Source organism: Diorhabda sublineata, chromosome 3 (assembly GCF_026230105.1).
Source record: "Diorhabda sublineata isolate icDioSubl1.1 chromosome 3, icDioSubl1.1, whole genome shotgun sequence".
In the NCBI taxonomy this organism is placed as follows: Eukaryota; Metazoa; Arthropoda; class Insecta; order Coleoptera; family Chrysomelidae; genus Diorhabda; species Diorhabda sublineata.
In genome coordinates, this window is record NC_079476.1 from 16,329,707 (window position 1) to 16,349,761 (window position 20,055).

Genomic DNA, 20,055 nt, shown 5'->3' on the forward strand with positions numbered 1-20,055 from the left:
GAGGTTCACGTGACGGGCCAAAGTTATCTGGAAATGCTCGACGATTTATGTGGGCAAATGGGCAACACTCCAACACTTATGTAGGATGAAGCTTCGTCGCACTACGCGTTATATTTGCTGGAGTATCTTAACGTTTATTCTGGAGAATAAATGGGCAGACGAGGATTCGTTGAGTGAAGTAACCTGACACCTTGTGGTTTCTTCCTGTGGGGCTTTCTCAAGGATCACGTTTTTTCCAGAGAACAAACCACCTTTCCTGACCTTCAAACTGCAATTGAAGAAAAATTTGAAATTTATCGCGGGCAGCTTGACATGCTTCGCCGGATCTGCCTCTCTGTTGAGAAACGTTACCGTAAATGCATTTATCAAACTGAGTATCTATTTGAACACAACAGAAACCCTTTTTCCAGTCTCTTCTGTAATTTCTTTCGATAAATTCATTTTGACGCTGCATTTCTTTCTCTTATACAAATTTGTTGTCTAACTTATGACGACGAAATTCGAAGAAAAAATAAAATTTGGAACACTCACCCATAGGAACCAATAGATGCATTAACATCGTCTGCGCGTATTTTGAAATTGTCAAAAACTAAAGTGACCTGTTCGTTATTAGTGGCCAAAAAGAGATAGGTGCAATTGGTGTCGCTTGGATAATTCGAAGGATATCGAGGAGAATTGAATTCCCCCTTCTTTTTACTGGTGCTCAAATACGTGAACGAACAGGAACCATCCGGTGCTGCAGTACCAGGAATTCTATATTCTGTAAATTGGATAGATTTGTTAATATTGGGAACTTATCTTTAACAGTTTTAAAAAAACTTCATTGGTAGTAGTAGTAGTTTCAAGGTGTTAGAGGAGGTATAGTAATAAATGAAACAAAGCCAAACAAGGCAGGGGAACATTTTCTTATTGGTGATTGTAAGTACTAAATAATAAATATTTAGTACTAAAATTTTGCTGCAGGCTTTTGGAATAATAGACAATAAATGCTGTTGTAAAATAGTGTACAACCGGTAACTCCTTGCCAGTTAAGCATGGTTTGCACTGCGGAGTAACGAAGAGTGGAGCTTAAAACTATCACACAAGTTAAGCACCAGTGGATTGATCTGTTTTGGGAGTTTTCTCGAAATTTCAACAGAACATTCAGGTGAAAAACTTACCAGTCTCAAAAGAATAGTTGGCTTTGAAACCCCGACCCATAAGTTCTCCACTACTGAACACCATCACTAATCTGGGACCATCGGAAACCACGAGTGTAGGTTTCGTATTTTCTCCGCACATTTCATAGTCGAACTTGTCATATGAATCCGTAGTCTCCTGGCCTTTTAAGTAGATTTTCAAATATCCATCGGAACAACTATAATGGAAAAAAATGTCACGTTCATAAAATAGCGAATAATGGGATTTACAACAGTTTTCTTTTCATAACTGTATCTAAGAGATTTCATATAATTACTGACTTCCATCTTTGTCGATAATAAAATCTTATTGATTCGATTTTGCAGTTATTTGGGAAACAAGAATAAAGAGGAGGTCGATATTTTGCTATGAAAGGAGCCCAAATGTCTTTCATTATACCACAGAGTTTTTGTGAAACATGGAAAAGCACAATTACAAAGAAGAAGCATTACTTTGTTACAGAACTGGACCACTTTAAGAAACTCCTTCGCTAATTTAATGTTGTGTTATTGAAAAAATATATCTATCTTACGTTGAAATGCTTCTTTACATCTCAAGAATGGATTAATGGAGCTGGGTCTAGTAGCTTCCATGAGGAATGGGAAGAAGCTCCATATTAATGAGTTACAAAATGTTTTCCATAACAAGAAAACGCATAAAATGTTTCGAAAAAGAAATTTATGAGTGTAAAGGTGTGATTTCCTTGAATCCTGGTCGGATACTAGAGTTTATGATGATTCCGAGCTGGAAGGTGAGCTGTGGATAGTATTCCAAAACAACAGGTCTGATTGTGGCATGAAATGAATCTTGAAGGGTCACGTCGCCCCCTGTTTAATCTACAGAAATAAGTATTTCTGTTTTATAATATATATAAATTAATCTGGTCGGCCGGTACTCCTTTGGCTCAATGGGCATTTATCCTTATGTGCTTATTCCATTCTTTCTTTCTTGATAGAACCCACTCTGTTGTAGGGCAAGAGTAATGGAATACCATCTAAAAAATTTTAAGTAAATGCTTGGGTAAGCCAGAGGTGATGGACTCTCAGCGACATTGTTTAACATTTCAGTGGGAAAAATAATGTAGGAATGTAATATCGATATAAGTATCATCAATAAATCAAAATAAATAAATGCATATGTTGATGATTTAACTCTAATAGCAAGACACATTAGAAAAATTGTAGAAGAGGCAGGAAAACAAGGATTGAAAATAAATCAGAAAATGACAAAATATATATAAATTGAAATCGAAAAGGAAGTTCACAAATAAGAAACAATAAAAATAAATGTCATCTTCGACCTAGTCAAAGAGCAACTAAACTATGGAATTGAGAATATATTAGAAAATGAGGATATATTCAAGACAATTGAATAAGAAAAGAAATAATATAATAGTAAAGGCAAATCACAAGAATGGAAAACAGCAGGGTACAAGGAAAATTCCATAAAGGAGATCGAACGGAAAAATATTACTAGTAGGACCAAAAAATAGATGAGAATATCAGATTGTACAAGATATGCGAAGTTTAGGAGTACGTGACTGGAACAATATAAATATTTGAACATGCGTTAAGAGATCCTGAAATCCTGAAAATAAACAATATGTACGGACTCTGCACCATCATCTTCGGCTATAAAATTTTGGGTAGCTGACATCAAACGTGACCGTATGAGCTTGACTAATGAAGAGCATTTAGAATCATCAAAAAATGCGACAACCAACGATTCCACCGGAAAACTACACCAAATGTTACTGGAAGATCATCGGATTGAGATTAGAGAGATAGAAGAGGCTGTTGATAGATAATTGGTAAATTAACCATTTGTAAGCTATTCAGGCGTTGGGTGCACATTTAAATGGTTATTTTCCAGGCCTCATTGACCCACGTTGACCAATCATATTTTCACATCAATTTATAGCTGTTGACAAAACATGGACACCACTGCACTCCTGAAACGGGAAAACAATCAATTTCAAAAGGCAAACCTGCTCCGAAAAAGACAAATACCCAGCTAGGAAAGTGATGGCGGCCGTTTTTGGTTTCAGTCATAGGGCTATATTCATCGACTGTCTTTAAAAAGGTAGGACAATAACAAAATACTATCTTGCATCATTACTTGATTAAATGAAAGGAAAAAATTTAGAAAAGTGACCATATTCACAAGGAAAGAAATTGCTATTCCAACAGTACAACCTCGAGCGAGTTTTTACTGTTTCCTAATTGTGAGGTTTCACTTGCAGGATGGTCCCAGAAGTACCTGGTCTAACCTGGAGATGGCGGAAGTTGCATGAAAAATACCACTCCGTTAGAAAGTATACAATCTAGTCAGATATGTTGTTAGTTTGAAAACGGTAGGTTGTTTAATATTTATTCAGCAGCCATCAAGACTGAACGTTTTCAATGAAATTTTAAACATGGAAAACATTGGTTATTGTTATGTGATACAATACTTTCATTTGAAAAGCATTAGAACAAACAATATAAAAGCTGAATTAGATTCTACTCAGAGTGAGACTGCTACTTCGTTATCAACAGCTAGCAGAGTTTAAACGAGACCGTACGTACCTCATGCACCCTATTCGCCAGATTTAGCCCCATCCGATTATGTCTTGTTCCCAGACTTGAAACAATGGTTCAGTGGTCAAATATTTTCCAACGATGAAGAGATGATGTCAGCAGTTAATGGCTATTTTGAGATGGTGGTTGATTCTTATTATAGAAAGGGTATCGAACTTATTGAACATTGCTAGGAAAAGTGTGTGGAATTAAAAGGAGATTACATTCAAATTTTCTGTGTTTTCTTTGTTGGGCTAGGTACTTTAAGGTTCATCCACGTATGCAAATGTCTATTTTGACAGAAAGACGGTAACCAGGGTTAAAAAGGTCTGAGCATAGCTGGACTAAGTTTTGATAGACTTAAATATATTGAAAAAGTGAGATGATTATGGAAAAAATGTCTTGTTTCTTTCTTAGGCTGGAAACTTTTTGTATCATAGGAAGCTTCTTGTACAGTTGTCCTAATTTGATGATAAAATAAAAATATCTCAATTGAATATGGATGATATAGTTTTATAAGTATATTCGGACATCCTTAGTACATATCTGCTCTAATTGTTTGGAATTCCCAACTACCCGTTCATAGTAGAAATGAAATATCTTATAACAAATGACATATGATACTATAAAAAATATCTTCAGTTCCTTAAAAATAGAAGTTCTTTAATTCCAAATGGACTGGAAACATAATATCCCTCTGTGAATGGAGTGTGGTAAATAAATGTAGAATGTTTACAAATATGAAATAAGTACAATACAATTCTAGGAAACAATAAAATTGTTTAGTTGGTTACTTACTCTCCTTTGGGTCCTTTTGGTACTTCGAACATCACAAAATCCAACCGCACCCTTTCCAAGTGCTGAGAATCTTGCATACCATATATGAAATATCTGCAAACCAATTTAGGCATATATGGAAATGGATAGTTTGGACTAACGACAACGCCGCTGGATTCTTTTTTACTCAGAATTTTTTGATCACACTCGGTACCTCGGATGTGCTCCCCATCGTTTTTTATGAAATCTAGAATACAATATACGGTTATGCGCAAATCTAAAAAATTAAGAATAAATTTATGATTAGGTTGAATTTGGATGAATGGTCATTTCGACGGTAATGTCGCTTTTATTGAACAGGAAGTTAACAAACCCTTAAATGTTACTTGGGCGCTTTTACAATATTATCGAAGAAACCGAATAAATGAGAAAGAAGGTCTGCCCAAAACTTTCTCCACTTTGCACCTCATGCTAAAGATATTGTTGGTATGTGCATCATCGAATTTATGCTGAAGGTGTGTTGGAAAACCTTATAGTTTACAACGTTTTTCAAATATAAAGCGTCACGTACAAATGTACCAGAAAACGAACTTAAAAGACGTCAATTTGTGTGGACAAATAAGAGTCTGTTGTTTTGGAGCTAAACAATGGACACAACCATTTATTTCTGGAATATTACAATTAGTTCGAATACTTTGACTGCCATGTGTATACCAGAGTATACACACTGCGCTGTTCTACACAGCTGTGTTTATCCATGTGTATACATACTTTATTCTCTAAATCACGTGTATGCCAAGCAAACACACTTTGCGTTATTTTGTTATGGAACTTTTATAGCTATGACCTGTCTGTATTTGAGAATTTGCTTAACGCTTATTTACAAATTTGCTCCTGTTCTGTATATATCTTTTTAAAAAAGAGTAGTTTTATCAAAAATTTACAACAGTTCCAAGCATTTTCTTCGAGAATAGAAATATTTCAAGATTATAGAACATAACAAAAATTATTGTTACGAACGTGTCTCCGCCCTGGAGCCTATAAGTATTGAAATTCTAAAATTCGGCGAAGGCGACATACTTTTTATAGAAAGCGGAATCCGTTGGATGTTTGTTTTATATAAGTTTTCATTGTATCAGGAGGTTCATTCACATTGTTTCTTTTGATTAATTTCTATTTAGTTTCTTATTTAGTTTAGTTGATAATAGATAGTCGTGGTGAACATAACGAATTAGCAAAGTAATCGAAGAATTCAAATAAATTATTAAGTTAGTTAAGTGATACTGATAAGTGAATTAGTATAAGTTAGTTAAGTGTAGTGTATAGTATTTAAATTAATTAAGAACGTAAGAGACCGTCTCAATTAATTAAGCCCACGAATAGAAATCATATAAATAGATGAGGAAAACATTACACAATTTTCTTTTCTAAACTATATGATTTTTAAAGAAGCATTCTAAAAAATTTTGTAATTTTTCTCAACAACCTCACACACGAACGGCTAAGTAACAAATAACAAATTTTGTGAAAGCAGGCCGATATATACAAGAAAAAACATGTATACCAGCATATACGAGTATATACAGTAATTGTAATCAAAAAAGTTTGGCTCTTATGATCGATTTAAAAATAAAGGGTGGCAGTCAAAATGTTGATTTGTATCTATATAATCATTTCTTCCAACACAGAAATTTCAAAATTGAATAATGCGGAACCGAAGCAGATGACATTGCTGAGAAATCTGGCTCAGACATAGATACCGAAGATATGGAAAATATAAGGAAATCTTTATTCAGTGTCCTTTCATAACATTTCATTTAAATCTCTCGCGTGCAGATGAACAAAATTTGTTTGATACATAAATTCATAAGTATTATTTCATTTGTTCAAATACTCTTGATAAATTTATTGAACAAAATTCGTATTAATCGATTCGATTAAATGTGACTCATCAGAAAGTGAAGTTGATCATCTTATTCTTTACATACTCTTTTGGGAACTACAGCAGATGCCAAGAGTTCTAAACCCATTTGTTTCATTCGTCAAAGCGATGGTATTAATACGTGCGTCGACTATATGAGTATTCCGTTATGTTCTTTTTGCTATTTGCTATTAACGTTCAATAATACTCACCTAGTTTAGTGAATGAATTTGAGAACTCAAAAATTCCTTTGAATCCTCGGTTTTGAGTATTGGCAGTGCGTGGGAGTGTGACGAATGCAACAAGAAGGGTGGATTCTGACGAATAAATTACTAAATTACGTTGTTGACCACAGTAGGTACCAATCACAGCTGAACTATTATCCGGTCCATCGTAGACTTTCACATAGTCAAAAGGACAACTGAAAATGAAGAAATAATAAATTATGAAAATATTTTTTTGAAAATGTCAACCATTACTCCTGAAATTTCCTTCCCAATTGGAATTTAACGATGTTAATAATGGGATGTGGTAAAATTTATGGTGAGAAGAAAATAGATAACAAAATAGAGAAATTATAAAACCGGATAATTAGATAAGAGAAAGTTGTTCCTACTTCAGCAATCAGCTCAATACATTGTTATTGAAGTGGACTTTCCATAAAAAAATTATAAGAAACAAAAAGATTGAACTTTAATTAAAAAATATTCTAGCTAATTGAGAGGGGAATCAGTTTTCCTCTAAAAAATAACTTCGGCTTTTGGTATGCGCTAATGAAAGAAATTTTTCATTATCCATAGATTCCTGTTTCAAGTTAATACCCTTCGATGCTTATGAAGTAGATATGTAGATAATACACAATTGATGAAAAAAACCGGTTACTGGTGGCCACAACTTCGGAAAGACTGTCTTAGTAGAAAAAGAAATATGACTAGAAAGAATAAACAGTCGAGTATATCAGATACAGAGGAAAGGGAAGCCATAGAACAATAAAAATAGAAAAGAGCAGTTCAAAAAAACTATCCTTAGAGCAAAGCAAAGTTCTTGGAAAAAAGTAGTGGATGAGGTTGGGACTTGGACTACCTACTCGTTTATAGCTAATCAGTTTTTTCCATAGTGCAGAACATAAATTGGGACCCTTCAAGTATTACGAAAAATAATATATCCTTTACTGTAAAATATATGACTTAAAAAAGCACCAGGATTGGATTGCATTCCACATAATTCAATATGTAACTACAAAATTTGCTGATGAGTCATTAAGGCTCATGATCTGTCAGCTTATCAAGGGTGAGCTCCCAAAAATATAGAAGATAGAGAGGCACTAGAGAAGACTGAAAAATCAGTAACTATTTCAACAGCCTACATAACCTCTCTGTTTGATTGACTGTATAGTAAAGCCTCTTGAACAACTTATCTAGGCAAGACTTATAGCGCAAATGAAGAACGCGAGAGGAATTTCCAAAATGCAGTTTGGTTTTACCGATGGAAAATCAACTAACGATGCAGTAAACCTGGTTATGGGTAAGGAAAAGACTGCTAAGAGCTTCGCATAGTAATCAGGAGCTCTGTTTCTTGATGTAAAAAATGCATTTAATTCAACTACATGTCTGAGGATTGTACAAGCGCTCCAATACAAGAGAATATCACCATATTTAGAACGTTTGGTGAGAAGTTACTTTCATAATAGAGAGCACTTGATTAGGCGGAGACATCACATGGAGATCACCTGAAGAAGTACTACAAAAATTCATCTTATGTCCAGCCCTATGGAAACTCTATTATGACAAAGTTCTTAATCTGGAGATGCCGTATGACGTCACTCTTATTGTTTATGCTGATGACATTGCAGTGGTGGTCACCGGAGCTTCAGAAGAATTAATGGTTACCCTGACATATATTGTAATACATCGAATATCGGAGTATACGAAAGAAATGAATCTAGAATTCGCGGAAGAAAAGACTGATAGTTGAACGTAGTGCAGTTAGGCAGGTGATCATAGAAGTGAAAAATACACGTGTTTGAACTAAATCAAAAATAAGCTATAAGTTTTAGTGAATATGCAAAAATAAGTAATACCTTCTGGTGGTTCTGTTATACTATCTGTTGAGGAGCAAGGACGGGAGGTTTTTAATGAATGAAAACCTCACATATCCTTACAATTCCAGCAGCCAGGATGCCTTATGAAAATTTCCCCTCCATAAAAAAATTGTAGACCAAAAGTTATGCTAAGGGGCTATGCTAAGGCTATCACTAGAACCTTCACGATAAAGTATTGCAGTTCTGATATCGAAAAGAGTAAAATTAAGAAAAAACCAAAAGTTTTTTAGCTAAATTTGCCGTATATGCCGTATTCATCCTCAAACAAGGTTTGTGATCTATTTCAAGTATTTCTAGCCTTTAAAAAAAGTAGTTGCTAGTTGAAGCTTGGTCAATTTTGGGGGAATACTTTTTTACATAGTTTAAGAAACTCACTTGTCAACTTCTGAAAATTAATCCCAGTAGTTGAGAGGGGAGAAATATAAAAATGCAATTTCTGGTAACCTGTGCCCGTCTAAATTAAAGGTTACTTAAAGTGGGAATTTGTGTTCTGGAGTTTTTGCATTCCTAAGAACTGGATTCCCATATATCCTTACCTGATATATAGAATTTAACAATCTATAATCGCTGGTTTTGATTAAGTATTGTGGTGGACCCAAGTGTGATTTACATGCTCAAAATCCTTTTTAATATAGAATGCTCTGAATGTTGGTGATAGAGAGGTATGAGCAGAAATATTACTACCGTAAAAAAGGTGCTTAGCGCCTCTACTCAATCTTCTTTTGTTATTTGACTATCTCGCATAATCATATCTTCTATTTTTGCTATGTTTTCTAGCACTCAAATACTTTTGTGTTGGATATGGACCAAGCACATTGGAATGGAAAATATTTTGCAATAAATATTGGAAATATGTTCATTCTTTTATAAACTAAATTGAAAATTTCAAAAATTACTTACTGAGGCCCTCCAAAAAACAAATCGAAATCTCTAAATTCCAGTCGGATTCTTTCTCCAGGACTACCAAGGAATTGGTAAGAGCAGTGCAGTGCTTTAGGATAGGCACCAGGATAGGTCGGCGTTAATATTGATCCTGTGTGTTTCACCGATCCTTTAACCAAAAAATTACATGGTCCTCCAGCTAAAGGCGTACCAACTTCAAATTCAGCTGAAAAGGAAATAAATTATTCACTTCAAGAGTAGCTACTTGAGTTTTAAGATATGATAACCTTTATGTGAATATAACGAATCATAAAGTTCGACATTTTTAATGGTGAACGTACTAAGAACGTGTTGTCATAATATTGCTATTTGAGGTATTTACAGATATATGAAACACATATATTGGTAAAAAAATGGAATTAAACTGAAAACATTTTAGTGCGATAATTTTTATGATTTTCGACGTGTATTAAACCAACAGAAGTGTGCCGTTCAACTCGCTTGAATTTTCAATGATGAAGCACCATCTTTAGCTACTTTAGCACAATATAAGACAAGATCTAGTAAATGAAGAAAACAAAAGTTAATATTTCTACAATAATTTTTGTTTAATCTATATTGATCTTGGAGAACTACTCATAAAGCAGGTTATTAGGTAACAAATTATCTCCAAAGTTATTAATTAATTGCTCCAAAATCTGTACTATTCTTAAAAAGTTTCATCAAAAAATGAATTGCTTAGTGAATAAAATTAGATGAAACATCGATATTGTTCTTGTAGTATCTTCTAAATATACAGGTTGTTTCAAAGGGAAGTGACTTCGTGTCTAAGATAGGTAGTAAACTGAAACACAATTGGGGTTTGCTTAGTAGAAAATTCTCCTTGTGATAAAATTTTGTCAGATCACGTCATATGGACCCACCTTTACCAGTTCATGATAGAAAATTGATTAAAATATAATTATCGAAAGTAATAGTTCAGTAATAGTAAATTCAAATTTATAATTTTTCCACCAAAAAATTTCTGTCCTACTTCAACTTAAAAAATTAATTATAAAAAATCTATGAAAGATAACTTAGAAAAAATTTTCAGCGATTATAGTAAAATATCTAAAATTTCACAAGAAATACTTTAATAAATTTCATTTGTTTATTATCATATTTTTTTTAACTTTTAAATGATTAAATAAATTCCCAATTAAATTTTTTTAATAATGGTATACATGTAAATACTATATCGTTGGCATACTTCCAAAAGTCCGATTTCTACGATTTATCAGTTTTAATACAAATAGATTCAAAATGTCCTTATTTAACACCCTTTAAAGCTCTTAACTATTAAATTGGTAAGAACGACATCTATCGGACAATCGCAAAACCTTCTATGTCGTTGCATCTCATAGAATTACTCAGAAGCTTCTAAGTCAACACTTTTCATTCGGTCGTCATTGTTCAGAATGTTTAAAAAGTGTTTTCTATTAGAACATGAGGTAAGGAAGCCATAATTAACTTTTAAATGTAGACTATTAGATTTTAAGTTTCTAGATTTGACTCTTTGTGGGAAAACGACTTAAGAGGTTTTGATTTACGTTGTTTTATGACAAAATATTGACGAAATAATCACAACCTAATTTGCGATATAATTTTTTTTATTTTAATAATACACTTTTTTGTTTTCAAGATATACAGGGACTTGAGAAGGAATGTATTTATAGTATGTCTAGTTCCAACTAATGGTAGACCATCTTCCTCCACAATAGTATCTCAATATCTCAATAATTGAAATGAATTAAATATTCACTTATAATAATGTTCTAAAACAAAAAAATGAAATCAATAGGAATGAAAGGAAAAATTATTGTGTTGAACTGAATTAAGGAAGTTTTTGATGGAATTACCAAGAATGGAATCTCACTATTGTAGAGTTTTATTGACTTTGCCAATTTGGCAAAGCAACTCTGCATTGTGAAGAAAGTATGTTGAGTACTGCGCAGATAAGAACATTCAGTTTTTTTCTCATGAAGAGTTTATGATCTTTGTGTGTCATATAAGCATTTATCCAATCGATACATTACTGAACAACAATAGAGCACGAGTTGAAAGGTCTTTAGACAAAAGTAATACCTGGCTTGTTTTCACAATGAATCTTCAATACTTAAGGCATCAAAAATTTATGACAAAAAAAATTGGTGGTTCCCAACTTTACCTTGTATAATTTGATAAAAATGATGCATATTGCTTTTTATGGCACGAAGTAGAAGGAAAAGTGACTTTCATCGAATCCAATGCATTAGAAGGGGAAGAAATTATTTTGTATGGATACTGATGGATGCGTAGCGCAAAAAGTAACTTTGTCAAACGCAATACTGAATCTATAAATAAAAAAAAAGCATAATTATTACTCAGAAGTACTTGGTAAGTGGACATTCACAGATGGAATGTGACAGCATGCATTCCACAATTGAGCGAAGAATCCATAATAGAGAAATAATTCACCTACTGGGTATATTGCTGCTTGTAAATCGGATCTCTCAAATCCTCGACCCTATCAAGTTAAATATTCAAATCATAGATATTTCCAAAACTTTTCGGCACCAAAATATCATACTTCCATTCATTCTGGATAGAAAACATCCTACTGTTAATGATTTGTGTGATGTACAGTACAGAACTGATGAAAAACTAAATTCAAAAAATTAAAAAAAGTTGAAAAAGTCAAGAGATTGGTGCTATACGTTCTCTTTATCAAAATCCCCTGCCGATTAAGAAAAGTAAATACGACCATTTATAGCTACTGACGAAAGTAATTCCTGCGGACCATCATCTTTCACATGACAAGCAGCTTCACATAATTTTCCAGATGGAAGTTATGAATATACTTTTTGAATCCAGTAAGGAGCTATATTGAAAACGATTTCTAATTCTGGTTCAATTTACAAAAATAAAGCTTTATGATGTAAAAAAACTTCAAATTCACTCCGCCTATGACTGGATTATATAATATAATTATCTGCGGTGCTGAATTCTCTTTCCTTTTCAGCTCTTGTCATTTTTAAGTGGGCTTTCTATACTTATAATAATGTATTGTTAGTTAATGGGGAATTTGGAACGAAGAAGTAGCTTCTATCGATTATAAATAACCCAGAAACGTGATTTTAGTTCTTTTATAATATTTTCAAAAGCTGTCAGTTTATTAGATCATTTCCTCAAAAAACCTTATAATAATCAGTACAAACTATAGTATCACTTAAATACAGAGGAATTGATCTGAATTAATACGAGGGTTGCTACCTAAGTTTTTATTTTTGAAGTTTGAACCAATTGTCGAAGCATACTTTCCATTCCGATTGAAGTACTTCCAAAACATGTGATTTGAACGCATCAAACATTTCTTCAGGTGTAGGAAAACGTTGATCTTGCAAAGTTTTCTTGATCTGCAGGAATGAGAACAAATCATTGGGTGCTAAATAAAGACAGTACTGCAGATGACCCATCAATTCGATTTTTTAAAATTGTTTTTGTTTAAACTGATTTCTGAGAGCTTGCGTTGTCGTGGTGAAGAATGATCCGTTTTCTGCAATTGGTTTCCCTAATTTTTTCGAACAATTCTGGCAAACAAATATTGGTCTACCATTCAAAATTGACCTGTTTCGATCTAAAAGACGTCTTTTGAAGTACTGCGATTGAATTTTTCCGCATTTCTTTACACCAATCGACACAAACTTTTTTTAGAGATTATTAAATTACGCGGTATCCAACGCGAAGCAATCTTTTTGACAACCCAATATTCATGCAATATTGGATGTATGTAAATGGAACTGATGCCCAAGTATGCCTCAATCTCACGGTATGTCACATGACGATTTTGCAATATTAGTTTACGCACAACAGCCGATTTTGGATGACCTTCACGAAATTCATCCTGTAGCAAAGTGCGACCACGATTGAATTCGGAAAACCAATGAAACACGGTGATTAGAGAAGGTGCTCATCACCAGAAGTGGATGCGTAATGATCGGCAGACTGCTGTTAGTTCAATCCAGGTAGAAGACATAGAAAATATTCGTAGAGAATGTTCGTAATTTAATTCTGTATACAACGTAAATAGCACTCGTATGATAACACATCAGTGTTACTATATCTCAAAACTTAAGTAGCAACCCTCGTATTATTTTGAGTATTCTTTAAATGAGAAACAGAAATTGGATCTAAATTCATAATATATTTTTATAAATTATGTGGGTCATTAAGTTGTCTATCCAACTGGATCTGTTCATTATTACGGTCATTTTAGGTAACTTTATATACAAAATGCGTGATCAACTTCTATAAAATTCGAAGTTTCATTATGGATTGACGAAGAGAAAACAATTATTTTCGCTCTACTTATTACAAATAATCTTCATTTCTTGAAATTATAATCTACATAAATTTTTCGCCTTTTAGGTTTGATTATCCTTATTCACCTTATCAATTGTTTCTTTCTTCTATAACTACAATATACTAGAATGACACAATTGCCATGTACAGATTGAAGAGTTATTCATGCGGAAACTATCCACGCGTTGAATGCTGCGTTCATTCAATACGAACCTAAAATGTATACTAATGAACAATTCCGAAGCCTTATTAACCCGGTATAAGCAGAATGGGTATAAACCTTTGGTGATATTTATACTGAATACTATTTGCACTATATATACAAATATTCACAATTACACTGTCTGACGCGCGTTTCGATACCCAAGTTATTTTCTTCAGAGTCTGAAAGTGGACTAAAATCTATTTACCACCTATTTTATATAGAATGTTCTCACCAAAGAAAAATAATTCCAGCAGAATAAAATGAAATCATCTACATTTGAAACTGAATTCAAAATTTACTCTCCATATGAAATGGAGAGTAACGGATAGTTACCATTCTTAATTTTTTAGTAATTACGAATAATACCATCAAGTATATAAGATGGCCAGTCTACGTTTCCTGTTACATCGTTTAATTTGTTTCCCACTCAACATCGGAAGATACAATAAGGAAAAGACTTTTATTGAGGATGTATACTCAGCGGTTATAATAACAGAATTCTACATAGAACAATTAACCTCCATAGGTATAATGTTTTTCAATCCTGTTTATACAAAGACAATGGGAGGAATTTTTTAACAGAGTGGATTTGAAATCGGTTTACAAATATATTAAAATAATTGTTTAGTAATCTCGAGGATAAAATACCAGATTTTGAAATGAGTCAAAATAATTGTAATTATTGTGATGAGAAATAGATATAAATAAAGTAAAATTTAGTAAAGTAAATAAGTACCTCAGGTTTGATACTTTTCGTATAAGAATAAATATTTCGTTTAATTTATCTTCTGTCATGAGCTATACGTAACTTATGCGTTTAAGAATGTCTTGTAATTTAATTTAATCAACAGGTTGATAGAGGCTACCGAATACTCGAGATCAGTTCTATTACATTTAATGTTTCCCTCTGTCCCAATATGAATATTACATCAATTATAGATCCATTTTGTATGGAATCTTATCATTCTTCATTTAAACTTATTTTGACAATCTTTTCGGTGTGCGGTTTCAGAACAGCAGTTTATGAGGTTCGATTTATTTTCTGTATTAAATATTGCAATTGCAGTAGATTTTTGATAATATCAATATAATAATATAATAGTATAATATAATATATAATATAATAATATTCATTGAATGATCTTGAAAATAGATTAGTTATTGTCCTGAAATGTGCAGTTTTTATACTTTATTTTTCTGATAACCGAATGCCAGGGCATTTAAAGTTATTTTGACCAAAAGATTTGAGGGATTCAATTGTGTATTAAATAATGACCACTACTAATTGCAATAATGAACTGAGCAAATTTATTACGATGTGACAAAAGCAGAACCATACCATGTGTATGGGTTTCTTATAGTATATATTCCATTTGTTTGTGATTGTACTCAATATTTGAAACTATAACTATAAACGAATAGCCAAAGAGATAATCCGTTTATTCTCCTTAAGAAATGTATTTCATCTATATGCTTTACATTGCAAGAAAGACATAATTTACAATTATGAACAAATATTTTTCTATCTAGAGTGGGCAACTAATAACAGCCGTCGATCATATCTCAGAAACGGATTATATAATAGTTTCAGGCAAAAAACATTATCCCAGAAATGGTACAGAAAAACACGTGGAAATTAGGTTGGAGTTTTTGAAACCGCAATATTCTTGTTGAACACATTACCACTACATCAACATTCACAATTACACTGTATGACACGTGATTCGATAACCAAGTTATCGTCTTCAGAGACTTGAGGTAAACTAAAACCTAATAACTCAACTTATCTGTTATATATTAAAATTTCTCACCAATAAACCTTCTCTCATTTATTTCCAGCGGGAAAGCCTTCTTGACGGGAATATTCACATTTATTCCTTTATTATTAAACTATAGAGTGGGCTGTAAGGAATTGGTCCTTGTCGCTATTTAATCTGTTACATTCTTACATTTATAAATTAAAATGCTTTCAAATGCATTCTCTGAAGACGATAACTTGATTATCGAAACGTGTGCCGAACAGTGCATGATGAATTTGGTAAGACTTCATCAGGAGAAAAAATTTTTATATGGAATAAAGTGAAGGTTGCTGATTTCACCCCCGTATGAAGTAACAGGAATATTGGAAAAATATCCGTGGTTAGACCTTAACGAGTGAACGGAAATCATAGAATTTCAATTTTACTGAAAAAAAAATGAAAACATGCTGCATATTGCTTTAATTTTTGTTATCGACTCATTTACTAATTATTACCTGTTACTTTTGCCTATAATTTTGTTACTCATTATGATTTTATTCTGTACATTTAAATTTTATTTCATTTGTTTCATCTTTATTTAGTTATATTTATGTTTGTTTTTCAGTTTTTACAAGCTTTTGTCGGTTCCCACTGGGGAGAAGAAGTATGGGAAGGCTACGAAAAAGATGGAGTGATAATCTTACCATTAATTGAGACAATAGGCATGCTGCGAAGAATGAACAAGCAATCTGCCTAAAATGGAGTAGGAAGAAGAAGAATAATAAGAACAAGCTTTTGTCTACAAATGGCAACAATTTTTTGACAATAAAGAATTTCTCTCTCTCTCTCTCTCTCACTCCATTTTAGTCACAACCTTTCAAGGATGATATCTCGGGCTGAAGAAATTTTGCTAAAGAAAAGACCTCTATCAATTTTATATGAGCAATTATCTCCTGATTTCGGTCAGATTAATTTAGAAACACCATGTTCATTGATGAGGTCAAGTTTTTAATAAAAACTGTGTTTTACTGATTAGTGAACCTACTAAAAACTTTCACCGTATCTCTACTACTTTTCATAAACAGATAAATAATACTTACTGTCATTAATAAACTCATATTTTCCCATAAATATATCATTTGTTGAAGCATTCTTATCCGTATGGTAGGAGAGAGCCATCGCCCTATAAAGAGATACTCTTGTTCTCGGTCGTATTTGCCCACAGTATCTTCCGCCAAAAGGTGTATTCACCAATTCCGCTGGATTCGGTTGCAACACCTCCGCATAAATGTCCATGTATTCGTGAATACAACTATAAGAAAATAAAAACAAAATAAATTAGAAACTAATGTAATAAATAAGCAATATGAAGAGAATTGTGAAAAGTTAATGTGAGATAGGAAAATTACACTGCACATTTTATTTGATTTTGGAGACCTCATGCATAATGATAAAGTACTACTACAATAACAAGTAACTCACGTGCCAATCATCGTCTAAACTCGTTTATAGACAATTTTGAAGAAGAAGTAACCTTGTTATAGATAATCGAAGCATTTACAATCGCTGTTCTCAGCAAAAATTCAAAGCAAATTTTTCGGTACCATTTCAAAGATTTTCTTAATACGGAATGATAAGAACTTATATGATAGCTGAAATCTACTCTCGTCTAAATCATGCCACTCATTTTCATCATCATTTGCAGATTCCGATACACTCTCATATCCATTTTCTATCTCAATATTTTCATCGAATAAATCACTGGTACTTACATAACTACCCGATTCATCTGAAGTGATCACATACTTAGTTTTTGTCCATAACTGAATAGTCCGAATCAAAGGGTCATTCAGTTTATCTTCGAGATCATTTTCACTTTCACTATTTGGAAACTCTGCCAATACCCTTTCACTCAATTGGACTTGACGCACATTTATTACCACACTTGGGTTATATTCGTTATATTGTTTATATTATTTTCAGCTGAAGTACACGGTTCGTTACAATCTACACTTTTTATGTTATTTGTATTAGCTTTTTGAGTAAGAAAGATCAATTTTTCAAAACAATAAATAAAAAACATTATCCAAAATGCCTTAACGAGCGTCAAAATCCTTTTTGGACACAGGCGCTAGTAGTGCTTACAGCATCTAACAAAAGATATTTGTTTCCAGTTAAAATTGTCATCATGAGATATGGATTAAACCGACTTCTATTATATGATTCGTATTAATGAAGTACATTATTTCGTAATTTTAGAAGTTATTCTGAGGTCAAATGATAGTAGAGTTCTCATTGCACTAATTGAACAAATATGCGGTGCTGATTTATGTTCACATTAAACTTTAATGAATGTAGTTTTAGTTTAATTTGGCAACTCCTGTTCATTTATTACTTCACTTTGTGTCAGTTTATGCAAATATAAATCGGAGTAAGGACAAAGTTATTAGCTTTGATGTGAGTGCTCAGTCAAAGGGTATGCCATATGAAGGTTGTTCTCTCCGAAGAATTTGTATAATTTATTATTTACAGTTGTTTGTTCAAGGAGTTTTGATGATATTTATAGTGAAGGGTGTTCATATTTGATAATCACAATATGAATCTAAGGCTATTAAATGAAATTGATTGATGTTTCGGTAAAACTTTCATAGAGTTCTATCATAAATTTTCATACAAGACAATTATCTTGATTATAATTACCGGACAGGGGACTAAGGAATAACTGGACGAATTTTATTGGATCAACGATCATGGGCTATACTACGACTCATCCATTTGCTCCATTCCTAATCCATTCACAATGAAATATTGACAAATATATCACTTATAACCAAATCTAGAGAGTAGCCTAGATATTGAACTAATTCGAAGCTTGTTTGGGTTATTTAATGTTGCAATTACATATTTCTCAAAGTGGTCCATAAAAGTTTTTTTAATTATCCTGGCCAAGCTCTATTAAAATCTTATCTAGGGTGGGTATTGCTTTTTTAAAGTAAAAAGAGTAAAATTTTATTCGAATTACACTTTTGGTACCTTCATCAAGGACTTTAACTAGTCTGCCTGGACTTTTCCTTTTCTTGGGAAGTTCCACTTGGCCTGCTATCTTTCCCCCCTGCAATAATTCAAAAACGGTGAACTTTTTAACTCCAATCATTCGGGAACATCGGTCGACAGTTTCTTGTACAGTAACTTACATGTAATCGTATTTTATGCGATCGTACACATTTTAAATAATAAGTTTTTCATTCACTGATAGTGGAGAATTATTGGAACATCTTTTCGTTGGTGTAAATTTCGCCATTTTATTACCAATCTTATAATTCTGTGAATACTATTTACTCATTGAACGATTCCACGACGTCGACTATTGTTCTCAATTTCTTCCTCTCCTGTATCTGCTTTAGCCACGTACTCCTAGACATTTCCTATCATGTACAATCTGATAATCCTATTCGCTTGTTCATCTCCCCAGTAGTCTTCTCTGGGTACCCATTCTGTAATATTTCCTATACCTTATCGTTCGTCAAGACCTTTAATGTGTTCGTACAAAAGTAATATTTTGATTTAATTATATTTTCCACATATTGATTTTGTACCTTATTTTGAATTTTATAGTTGATAAGTCAATACTGATTATTTTCTGAATTCCATTAATTCTCCTAATTATTTTACTTTCATGTATCCTTCGATTTTTTCCGTCCACACTTGTTGGTCTCACAGTTTCCGACGCGTAGGTAACTACTCGTTCTATTGCAGTCTTGTAGACTCTTAATTTGGTTCCTTGTCTCATTCTCTTACTCTGCATTGTGACTTTGTACTCACCATATGCCTTATATCCTGCATAAATCCTTTGTATTGTCTAATACTTTGTTTCATTTTTGTTATTTGGGATTTCCGTCATTCATTATTGGTATAATCAATCCAGTAGACAGCTCTCTCGGCTTTGTTTCACATACTCTTTCCATGATCATTTGCTCATTCATTACTTTGTCTTATCCTCTTACTTTCTTTTATTTCTATTCATGTCAATATATTCTCGATCTGACAGTTTATATTCCTATTCTGTTATTGAATAAATATCACTCATACCATTTACTTCATCTTCTTCTATGTTGTTTCTAGTTGATATATCACTTTAACCCTACTATCATTCCCCGAGCTGTCCATACTCTTTTTTTGTACGGAAAAAATGCGAGATATTTAAGTATGACTTTGAAGGAAAATTAAAATCTAAAGTATAGACAATACAAAGGTATTTTTGTCAAAACCTTAAATGTATCCACTATAAAAATATACAATTGTCCAAACTAATT

The 20,055-nt window shown here is 32.7% G+C and overlaps 1 protein-coding gene across 1 annotated transcript in view; it reads right to left on the reverse strand.

The window, feature by feature from the left end:
* LOC130441225 (tolloid-like protein 2) overlaps positions 1–20,055 on the reverse strand; it is a 133,694-nt gene that overhangs the window by 24,679 nt on the left and 88,960 nt on the right. Inside the window, exons 5-10 of the mRNA XM_056774805.1 lie at positions 16,843–17,054; positions 9,437–9,644; positions 6,648–6,856; positions 4,536–4,761; positions 1,161–1,357; positions 532–760 (exon numbers count right to left, since the gene is read on the reverse strand). Of these exons, the coding sequence (XP_056630783.1) occupies positions 532–760; positions 1,161–1,357; positions 4,536–4,761; positions 6,648–6,856; positions 9,437–9,644; positions 16,843–17,054 (1,281 nt within the window). The remainder of the gene's footprint in view (positions 1–531; positions 761–1,160; positions 1,358–4,535; positions 4,762–6,647; positions 6,857–9,436; positions 9,645–16,842; positions 17,055–20,055) is intronic.